At 43.0% G+C, this 12,107-nt stretch overlaps 1 protein-coding gene across 1 annotated transcript in view; it reads left to right on the forward strand.

Annotated features, from left to right (window-relative positions):
- The window catches only part of ABCD3 (ATP binding cassette subfamily D member 3), a 217,195-nt gene that overhangs the window by 90,602 nt on the left and 114,486 nt on the right, over positions 1 to 12,107 (forward strand). Inside the window, exon 3 of the mRNA XM_069231477.1 lies at positions 11,719 to 11,817. Coding sequence (XP_069087578.1) covers positions 11,719 to 11,817 — 99 coding nt within the window. The remainder of the gene's footprint in view (positions 1 to 11,718; positions 11,818 to 12,107) is intronic.

Raw genomic sequence — 12,107 nt, forward strand, 5'->3', positions numbered from 1 at the left:
CTGAAACATCCAGTCCCCTTGCAAGAGGGAGGTCCCTGAGCATGTGAATACCCTCCATCTTGAAATATCTGTATACCACCCATTCGTTGAAGGCCCGGATATAGATAACTGGGCGGAAACCTTTGTCTTTCTTTTTCTAACAGGAATATAATGCTCAGGAAACCCCTGGTATAGAGAACTGATCTGTGTATAGCCTCCTTCATCAAAAGATCTCAAACCTCTGAGTCTATCAGTGCCATGTCTGCATCCGAGAAAAATAGAGATTTTGTGAGTGACTCCTGGACTGGAGTTCCCCAGAATTCTATGTGGAAACTTACCACTGTCTGCAAGACCCAGGCGTCTGAGGTTGTGTGCAAACCTCTGCAGCCCCTCACCCCCCCCCCCCCCAAGAGCACGTGGGGAAGAAGGGATAATGGTTACCGTTAGATCCTCCTGGGCATTTGCTCCACCACGTGCACCTCTCCTGGGTCTGTTGTTGCCTCTTCCCCAGTTGGGGGAAGAATGTGCCTTGCTGGCTATCTCGCCATCCATTGTTTCTTTTGGCGTAAGTGGCACTGGGGCCTTGTTGGTTAAAGCGGCCAGAAGAGCAACCCCTGCCTCTTCCAGCCCCACCAAAAACCTTCCATGAGTAAATCTTGATGGAGGTTTGTGCTTTATCTAGCGCTGAAAACGTAGCTATGAATTTTCCCAGCTCTTTAACAAACAGATAGCCAAACAGGTGGCCCTGGGCCAACTTAGGGTCTATCTTTATTAATAGGGAGCCGTGCCTCTCCCCCGAGATGGAGCAGTTGGCATTTCCCAGAAGACAAACTGCCCTCTGGGCCCAGCCTGCCACAATGTCTGTAGGCAGGCATCTGTCCGTGTGCTTTGCCTGCTCGGCCAGCTGAATAATTAGTTTCAGGGGTCCCAACACGTCCAATAGTTTGTCCTGGCATACCCTCCAGGAACGATTAATGTCCTTTTTTGGATCTGAAGAAAGTACACAGTTTCGGGTCGATGTCTGGCATCGCCACCACTGTGCCCGGAAGAGTAGGGCGAGGGCATTCGGCCCTCAATCTGGCAGAACCTCCTTATCAAGGGGTTGCCTAATTTTGGTAGCCACATAGTCAGCTACTTTCTGATCTGGGTGCCACTCTGAGGAACAGGGGTGGTATATACCGTCAAGGTCAAACATGTCCGAAGTGGACGTGTCCCCCATTCTCTGGATCTGGCGTAGCCGTAGATGGGTGCCACAGTCGACGGAGTCTTGCTCCTCCTCTGAGGATGTATCAACCTCTGTGTCGCCCTCTGCCTGTATGGGTAACCCCTGGTCGGGGTCGAATATGGGGTGAACCTCTTCACAAATCTCTCCGGACCATACCTCCTCCCAGAAGGGTGTTTGCTTTATCGTGCGCACACTCTTATGGAAGACTTCGGTGAGGGGTTCGAAGCCCTCCAGGTGCCCCGTGTCAAGCTTGCACGATTCCTTCTCCCCAAACATACCTGCCTCTTTTGAGACTTGCTCTATTAATTTAGCCACACTCTCCTTTAGAGGGGCCCGGGCCAGTGCCTTGGCGATGGCCTTTGACAGGATGGCATCCACCTCAGGCTGGAGATGACCCTGGGAGGGGCCTTCCTCTGACGACAGGCTAGGTAAATAATCGTGGTCCTGAAGGGACCTCATCACCACCAGAGTGGGATACACAGGGGTTAACAGAAATTGACAGAAGACAAACCCTGGGTTATGAAGGGGAGCCCCTGCACTCCTTCTGTCTGATTTTTGAGGTGGTCAGCCTCTGCACACACTTCTTGCGCACTGATCCCCCCTGCAGGGGCTGATACTTATTGCAACACGGTGTTCTGCGGGGTTTGGAGGGGTCAAAACTGAGCCACAGGCTCTATCCCCTTCAGCGCTACTGATAAACAATTGAGCGCCTTCCCGGCAACTCGATCTGTTCCTCACTCGCTCTGGATCACCACAGCGGTGCAAAAGAGCACCCTCTGGTGGACCCGACGTGTCACCAAGTGACGAATCTGCGTTTGGGCAGAATTGTCTTCAGCGCGATCGTAAGGTCATCAGACGCTAAGGAAAATGTGTGTAGTCAGGCAAAAAGCACACACAATGCGATACAACTCTGCAAAATAGCTCTATGAGGCAGTAAGGGAAATTCTGACTTAAATGATGCTCGAGCAGTGAAGAAAGAGGAAGCACTATGGCAACGGAATATATATATGGACAGTCAGAAAGTGAAAGAATTGGATACTGGTTACCATGGAGATGTTTTGGACTCATGGGATATGTAGTATTTGTTTTTTGTTGTTGAACTTTGAATTGGCTGTTATAATAAATAGTGAAAAAAGAAATGCATAATCCTCTCCTCCGGTCCTGACATAGAATGTCTGACTTCATTCTCATATGGCTGAGAAAGAAGTGTGAATGTACAGAGAAGATGCTGTCATTTTAGCTCCTGGAGCACCTTCCATAACCTCTATGGGAAAATCATGATAAAACAGTTTTTCTCAAACATGATTCATGAAATCCCAGCAGGGTAAAATCATCATAGAATACACCACAAGTCCTAAAATTAGTATGGTACCACCAACAAAGAATATATAATTTAACTAAAATTTGTTATAGGTTCTTTGTTAGGTTCTTCTTTTGGGTGCTTTGTTTTTCACCAACTAAGTAAAAGCGTGATCTGCAAACCAAAAGCTACCTTTCCGCCAAATTTTGTGTAATTCCATCCAGGAATGGGAATTAACATGGGAAATGCAGCTTTTTTGCCCCCTCACCCCCCTCCTTTTTTTCAGCCTCCGATTGACAGATCACCCCAAATCTTTCCATGTTCAACAAGAATCACTGGGGCACTTTGGAAAATCTTGTGAATATTCATCAAACAGCGCCAAAGATAAAGGAAAGTCAAAAAAATCTTTTTCTATGGAAACATGGTCCTAACTATAACTGGCAACTGCAAGTAGAATAAATAAATAGATATACATACATACACCAGGACACACTTTATTTGTTTAAATATCTTCCAATTGAGAGCTTTATTCCGTATTTGTTTGAATTTTTCTGCTGATGATTTGCAAAGTTGTAATGAGATTACGGTCTGTGAAAGGTCTAGGATTTTAATAATGTTGACCAGGCTGCTGGACTTCTGCTTGGATTTCTCCTCCAGTAATTCTTCAGTTGATATGTGAGTCCTGAAGTGAGACCTTTTTATTATCATCTTTCTCTCCCATGAGCTGAATCTTTCCTGAATCCCGGTCTGCCATACGGAGAAGATTAACAGTGACCCTTCCTCTTAGAACTGGCACAAGGTACTAAGTACATATCGTGGCTAGCTACATTGTCTCTTCTGCATAGCGTTGCACTTTTTTGTCTGGTCAAATGGTTATGATGGCCATTTTGGTTATGCAGTTTAAAACAACTCTTCACAACATTGCGTTTTAATAGAATGTGAATTTTTGGCCTGTTTATGAATGTAGGTCCAATGCATGCCATACCGTCTAGGGCTTTTATAATACTTGGAGGAAACACTGTCTGCAGTGTGACATTGGATGTGCAGGTGAGGGTAACAAAACACTAAGGGCCTCATTATGTGACCGCCAGGGTCGCAGTCACTGCCAGTCGTGGTCAGGCGGCGGTCCGACTGCAACATTACAACCGTGGCGAAAGCGCCATGGTCGGAACACCGGCACAGCCATATTTTGGCTGCCAGACAGCCTGTTGGTGCCGGCGGTACTAATCCACCAGGACAGCGCTGCCCTGGTGATTAAGACCCCTCTCTCTGCCAGTGTTAACATGGTGGTTTCACCTCCAGGTAAATGCTGGCGGAAACGAGGTGCTGAGGACCTCCCGGCCAGCCCCGTTGTGCAAATCACGGTCTGCTTTGCAGACAGTGATTTGTGCAACGGGTGCTGGTGCACCTGACTCACAACAGCATTGCTGTGAGCTCTATTATGAACCGGCGTCAATGTTGTGCGTTTTCCGCTGGCCCAGCAGGAAACACATAATATGTCCAGCAGGAAGGCGGCCGCACTAGCAGTCTCCTATCCTGTGGGAGTTTGGCGGGCAGCCTTTTTTGGCTGCCAAACTCCTAATGAGGGCTTAAGTGTGGTAATAACGCTTTATTTTTGGGTTTGCTCATTCCATTAACAAGGCTTGTAAGGAACCAACTACATATAAAGCCTTGTCTTCTCCCTGCCATTCCTACCATTGTACCTTCCCTGTACTCCTAGGTCCTTTTTTTTTTTTCTTTTTTTTTTTTTTTAATTTTCCGATGGAAGAAAAATAACCTTTGTTTTTGCAATAGTGAGCTTGTCTGTCCAGCATCCTTCATTCAATGTTTTGCATCCTTCATCCTTCTAGATTGGAAGAATTCCTTTCACACAACACCAGAGTAGGGACACTTGTGACATGTAGAGAGGATACTCTCAGCAGGGAAACCACCAGCATTAGATATACAAGGGAAATTCTCCAGTTTTGTGACATTAGGCAGGGGCTCCGTCTATGCAGTAGTAAATGTGATTATTGGGGATCGTGTTTTTCTCTTGCAGTTGCGCTGCATCAAGAGTGAAAGCAGGTTTTCACCAACATTGACAAATTTGTTTCACACTGCTATCCGTTTGAGCACCTTAATGGGATTGGACTCAGTTTGTGTGCATATTGCAGCTGGTGTAATTCTAAAGGAACCTTTCTTTTGGGTTGTGCCCATTTGATTCTTCATATTTTTTTTTTTTTTGGAAAGACCTCCTTGGTTACCTGCATCCTGAATTTCTATCTGTCTTAATCATGCACTTACATCCAGCCCCTTGAGACCCTCATGGGTGAGTAGACGGGCTCTATAAATAAGGATTGATTGATTGAGCTCCCCCTTTCATGAAGTGTGGGATTTCCTGCCTCAGATGCCTGAATTGTGCCAACGCTTCATGCAGTGGGAATAAAAAAGGCTGTTTCACTTCCTTCACAAGTGTTGAGGTCCTAATCACATGCGTGTCCTTCACCAAATTGATCACTTCAATTATATCATTTATTGAACTGAAATCATGCCAATTTTTTTTTTTTTTCTCGTGTAGTTGAGAAGGTGCATATTTAGTATTGTTATCATGCATAGTTGCAAACTGAACTACACCATAGTTTTGATGGTACATTGTCTCTGCAGACATTGTACATTTACTGCCACCGAAAATGCTTTATAAGGTGGAAGACTTCAGATTTTTTTTGGTACATAGCTCCTACAGAACATGGGTTCATTACCAAGTCGGTTTTGAATTGAGCTTCTATCCTTCCTTGCTTGTTCACAAATTTTGAGATATATTCTTCGGAAGTAAACTGATTGCAAGTAAAAGTCATTAACCTTTTTATGCTCTAGGCATCATCCCATGGCCATCGGTTCTTTGACAGCTCTTTTTACCCCTCAATTAAAGTGCACATCTTGTCGTTCACTTTCACCAGCATACGATTGTCTTTCCTGCGGAAAACTAGATGGACTTAAACATGACTGCAAAATCTATTACCTTACACTGTGGTATCCTAGTGGTTTGTGTACAGTGCTCATAACTTAGGGATTCTGGCATTCATTACTTAGGTATATTTTCAGAATTAGTGAAAGTTGCTCTCAACTACAGCCCCAGGTTGTCTTCTACAAAGACGAAGCGTGCAGTAGAACTGCTGAATCATGTCCAGTATGAGCCCATTTTCCAGTTAACGTTAAAATCACCTTCGTTTGCTGCAGTCTGTCAATATGCACTCTATACACAGTCATGGCCATTTCTCAATACCAGTGTCAGTGTGTCCTGAAGTACGCTTCAAAGATAGCTGACCTTATTTTGGAGGACGTGGCAGAAGAAAATTGCAGGTCACATCGTTTGTTTAGCGCACACAGCAGCCCTAGTCATAATCTTTAAACTGAAGAAGATTAAATATCAATGCCAATTTTCCAAGCTCGATTTCTCGATTGAGAACCGACGGGTGCATTAATCTGTAGAGAATAAATATCGCATGTATCATACAGGTGATGCATTATTTTTTTTTTTTTGCAGTCTTGGGTATTTCCATTATGAAAACTGAAGCCGTCGTGGCAAAACTAGACAAACAGATCATAGCACAACTGAGTTAACAGCCCCTTAAAGAAGCTTGATGCATCCTTTCCAGAAACATCAGAAGAGAAAATTAGGAATACAAATTATCCTCACTTGTTTCCTGATGCTTAGAGCCCTATTCCAGATTTCTTTTGAGATGAAGAGTGATACGGCTTCAGAGTTTCCACAGTAGCATAAGCACAGATCCAGATGTCTTGAGTCTGCAGGAACAAAGGAGTCAGTAGAAGTATTTTCATGAGCAGATGATTTGACATCCCTGCTTCACTTGCTGGCCATATTAGATATTCGTGCAAGTGATCATGGAAAAGAACACTTTTTTCAACAACCTCTGGCAAACAATTTGGCAGCAAGTTTAAATCCCACTTTATGAGGTTGTGTGTTGCGTCTTTCCCAGTCCCCTCTATGTTCCTATCGCCCTAACTTGACTCATTCAATCCTCTTTCATATTCACTGATCTGGGTAGATATAACTATTATATAGAAAGTAGGGGGTTTCAGAAGTCAAACCCTCTCACTGAAACAGTTAGGAAAGCTCCTGGTTCTTTTTCTTGCTTGACCAATGGATGTTTATTCTCACTGACAGACAGTATATCACAGATAAGCAGCTGAAGCATTGTGTATTGTGCGTGCTCTGTGCTGAGACTGCATCAAGATTGTGAAATTTGCAAATGAAGGATAGCCGTCAGGATCCATTCTGCAGAGAAAGTACTCTTAATTGTAAAGTTCAGGGAAGCAGAAAACAACTTTGGTGTAGCTGGTAACTGAAAAAACTTCCATCACTCCAGCTACCAATATGAGGCAGCTAGGCATGGAGAATCCTTCAATTTCCTGTAATCCATCTGGGGCTTGACCCATCATATTGCACAGATGGTGTCCAGGTAGGTATCTTTAAGACATACCATTCTACTATCAAGATGTAATAGAACAGAGCTTTTTTTACTTGCCTATGTCTTTGGCACCGTTTGGTGAATCTTCACGAAACTTTCCAACAGAATTTGCCAGTCACATTGGCTGCTGTCTGTAAGGTTTTGGGATGGTTCATCTGTCAAAAAAGGTGGGTCCTAAAATACATTTTCCCCATTCATTTTTCCATGTTTTCCAAAATTGAACAGCGATAGCCCCGTAACTACTTGACGGAATGATGCCAAATTTGGCAGAAAGGTAGGTCCTGGTCCAGAAAGCAACCTTTTTTTTGTGACATTGTAAATCCGTTCAGTCGTTTTAGAGAAATTAAAGAAGATCCACATTTGCGAAGTATGCATGCCCCCTCCCGATCTCATGCTGAGATCTGATTGGCTGCAAATACTTCAACAAGGCAGCCATCTTGGGACTTGGCTGAAGCTGAGTCCCAGAAAAAAAAAAAAAAATAATACAAGAGGGGTCAGGGTACAAACACCCTGACCCCTTAGCTCTGGTGCTGGAATCCCAGAGAGGACCCCCCCCCCCAATGTGGCTAAATAACATTCTTTTTAAAAAATTGTCAGCAAATTTGCAACAGTGGTACATGAGTGTCTGAGTGGGTCTATGAGTGAGTGCATGAGGGTCTGAGTGGGTGTGTGAGTGGGTGCATGAAGGTCTGAGTGGGTGTGTGAGTGGGTGCATGAAGGTCTGAGTGGGTGTATGAGTATCTGAGTGTGTCTGAAAGTGGGAGTCTGAGTGCGTCTGAGTGGGTCTGTGAGTGGTTGCATCAGTGTCTGAGTGGGTCTGAGTGGGTGCATGAGGATCTGAGTGGGTTTGTGAGTGGGTGCTTGAGTGTCTGGATGGGTCTGAAAGTGGGTGTGGGAGTCTGAGTGCGTCTGAGTGGGGGCATGATTGTCTGAGTGAGTTTGTGAGTGGGTGCATGAGTCTTTGAGTGCATGTATGATTTAATGAATTAGTGTATGAATGAGTCTGAATTTTAAAAACATTTTTTTTTTTGCTTATTTGTGAATAATCTCGATTAATCACAATCACGAATTTCGCACATGGTGAAGAAAAATCCTTTTAAACCCCTAATTTGATCCTCAAACACCCACACTCCTGGGGTAAGGGTATCTCCACCCTGACCCCATATGCTATTTTTCATTTAGTTTTTCAGTCCCAAGGACCCTTTCCCGTAACATAGAAGGGCAGCCGCAATTTCATGTTCACTAATTATTTGTGACCTCAGATATACAAATTTATTTTCTCTTTAATTTCTCAAAACTACTGAAGGGATTTACACCAAATAAGCGAAAGCACAATCTGCATACCGAAAGCTATTTTTCTGCCAAATTTGGTGTAATTCCGTCCAGCGGTTCCGGCTGTAGTCTTGTTCAAAGGTCCAATGGAATTAACATGGGAAACGCAGCTTTCTCGGCCCCAGCTTGATGGATCACACCGAAACTTTCTATGTGCAACAAGAATCACTGGGTAACTCTTTCTGGGAAAATTTCCTGAAGATTTGTCAAACGGTGTCAAAGAGATAGTCAAGTAAAAAAACAATTTTTTTATTTTTATTTTTTATGGACACATGGTCCTAACTATAACTACCTACTGTTTACTGATGACCGCCAGTAGGTTTTTTACATATATACATACATGTACAAGTGACACTTCCAGCATTGTCTTACCTTAGGTTTACTCAAAAGAAATTGTTGCAACCAATACCATTGCAGATTTAGCTGCAACATTCGGATGCCCCCTTAGTTGAAAACATTTAAAAAGTAAGCATTTTTCTGGAGTTATTTGCTGCTTGGTGTGGTATGAAAAGAGCTTGTTACACATAGGCAGAATGTCAATCTTCGAAATCCAGAAGGGTGTATCATTGTAGATTTGTAACGTATCAGTTGTAATGTATTAGTATCGCCTCCGTTTATACAGAATTACACATTATAAATAGTTGAACTCTCTCTCTGTCTTGTGAATTTGAAAACCAAAATTGGAAATAATAGGTTGCTTCTATGGACAGTTGACTGAGATGTCCAAATTTCAAACTTGTCAATCCAGAGGGCAACAAAACTTTGATCAGCCTGAGAAAGCTCAATGGCTGAAAATGGCCTTGCTGCAACTCAAACTGGAACTTCAGCTCATGGCCAATGACTGGTGAATGGCTTATGACCACGGTGAGCTGATACTCAGTCGCCTTGCCAGCAACATGTAGAACTGCAGAGACCAATTTACAACCTTTAGAGAAGTAAAAACAATGATCGCTTTCTCATTTAATCTGTAGCTCCTTGATTATTAATTCCCTTCAAGTAGTATTAACTCTCGTCACCTATCTAGAATGTGGTAAACGGCAAGGATAACAAGTTCATTTGTGGTGTTCTTACTAGTATCTTAGCTATAAAAGGAATATATATTAAAAACCCTACAAGATTAAATTAACAATCTATTTGTTTCTGTCCTGATGCATAACTGGTCCATCTTTTCCATTTTAATAGTGGACTAATGATGCAGTTACAAATGGTGCCGTTAACTTAAGATGGACATAGAATAGGTGCTTGTTTGCAGCCGATTGAGCTGGAGGAGGGGTTACTTGTGGAACAGGCCAAAGAACAGACCAATTTACTGCCAAGAATACAAGCAAGAAATAGCCCTTGACTGTCTTACCAGTGCAGACACCTCCGATTGGTTGATCTTTGCAAGGTGCCTCTTAAGATATGTCAAGAAGGCCAACTCTCACTGCATAACCGTACTTTGTAGACTCGCATACTGCTGAACATCACTTTGATCCACGAGAAAAATCAGATCGAGGGTGAATAAAACCCATGCAGTGCAGCAACGAAGCTAGAGGAGAGACCAACGACATCGCAGAAAACCACAGTTTGAGGAAGCCAGGGGTTTCCTTAAAACCTGTAACGGATTCAAGTGACGGAATTCAAGGAAACGTAGAATCATCCAGGCACGATGCTTCAGCGCAGTCTTTATTTATTTCAATACACCAAAGAAAAACAGCCAATATGTTTCGTTCAGTACATGTGAACTTCCTCAGGACATTAAGGTTTTCTATTTATGTGGAAGTTTGCCAAGTCCAAATATATCAATTTTGTATATTAACCACACACATTCCATTGCAGTGTCTCCTTGAGTAACATGTGGTAACTCCAGTGTCATGCCAACATAGCATTGTCTGTATCGTGCCTGGATGATTCTACGTTTCTTTGAATTCCGTTGTTGCCCCTCCATCTATAATATATAGACTTTGGACCTCTTTGGTCGCACCTTTTGGAGCAGCAGGTGCTTTGGTTGGAAGCACTACTTAATAAAATAAAATATTTGGGACAAGGGGGAGGTGCGGTTACCTCTAGCTCGTCGCTCCTGTTGAATGGCATTTGGATTCAGGTGACCTTTACATAGAGAACTTGTCACTCTCCTGGATTGGGTTTATACTCTGTTGAGAATGTCAAGTTAGCTCAACAGTTAATCAGTACATTATGAATGAATAGACATTTAGTCGGGTACACCTCAAGCATCTGTAATTACAATTTTGATGACTGGTCCTCACGAACCTGCGAAGCACGCATTGACCCCCACTCCGAATAACAATGGGTAAATACACGGCCGTATCGTTTATTAAGTGCCGGAAAAAATAAACAAAATACTATGATCAGAGATTGAAGTGAATAAACAGTATGAGAACTATGATGAGTGCAGTGTGGGTGAGGTCAACGAATGTGGCGGTGAGGCAGCAGGAAGTAGTTAGTGTACAATTAAAAAAGGTGAGGAATGTCAATCCCAATAGATCCTGCCCACTTCAACCGCTCAAAATGCTCATGTTTCTGACTTTAAAATAAAGGGCGCTTAAATTGTCCGTGTAGTATAATTGGATGTTTACCCACGCAGTCCTATTCAGCAGGACAAGCTCGGGAACCCTGTGTGCGTTACAGAGCTGTTTAGCATTCGCGCAGGTGGCCCCGGGCATCCTTCAGAGCCAGCTAAAGGGGCAGAAATCGTTTTTCCATCTCTTATGAACAATAAGCACGCCAGCGATTAGAAGTCCGCGGATGACGTCATGCTGTATCCCACAAACCTGCTGGTGAACATGTGGTGTCTCCTATCGCAAACTCCCACACTCAGCTCACAGCCCACGTAGAGATACACATTGTAGGAAATCCATATACAATAAATGAATACGTAACACGACTGTGTAACAGATTTCCATCTACATATGGTTTATGCTTGAAAGACAACACGTTCGCAGTATGTTAAGGTACCTGCAGTGGCTTTATGAGATGTACAAATGTAAGTACTCTCCAAGCAGTGTTCCACACATGCGTTCATAATATTGTACCACTCCTTGTGTTTGTTTCATATGACCCAGTGAATTCCAGCGTATGATGTGTAATTTAGATGAATGAAGTCGGTGATGCTAAAGGTGACCGCAGAGTAACAAGCACGGTTTGTCCGTCAGTAGTCTGACCTCTTTGAAATCTGTACTTTTTTAAACAAAATAATATTGCTTTCTCCTCGAGATAGTCAGCAAACCCTGTAATGTGACACATGCTATGATAGATATTTAATCATCCAAAATTAAAAATTATTTTCTGCATCTCTTGATACATGCTAGTACATTATTCACATTTGAGAGCCAAAAAAATTGTGGTTGTTTTTGTTTTGTCACTTGATACTTTAATAAAAGATTTGTTTGTCTACCTTCTGTTCTGCTGAACAGAAAGATGGGAAGAAAGAAAAAGCGATGGTGGACCGGGTGTTCTTTGCAAGAATCGGGCGAATCCTGAAAATATTAGTTCCTAAAACAGTTTGTAAAGAGGTAAGTGTTTTCTTGGCGTTCTTGTTTTACCACACATCATGGCTTACCTTATTTAGAAATCAGACTGGGTGTATCTTGTATAAGTGTCCCAAGCGTTGAGCATGTGTTTACTTGTTACCTAACTTTGAGTATCAAGTGTGCAGGCTAAGTGCACATGATTAGCAAGCTCAGTCTCGCCTAGTAGTTGATGTACAGTGCAGCAGAAAAATAGTCAAACATTTTAGACATTTCCTGTAATCATTAGCTTAGAAAATCAGTAGACATTAGTGATCAGCCAGAGCTACATTTAC

This window comes from Pleurodeles waltl, chromosome 4_2 (assembly GCF_031143425.1).
Source record: "Pleurodeles waltl isolate 20211129_DDA chromosome 4_2, aPleWal1.hap1.20221129, whole genome shotgun sequence".
Taxonomy (NCBI): Eukaryota; Metazoa; Chordata; class Amphibia; order Caudata; family Salamandridae; genus Pleurodeles; species Pleurodeles waltl.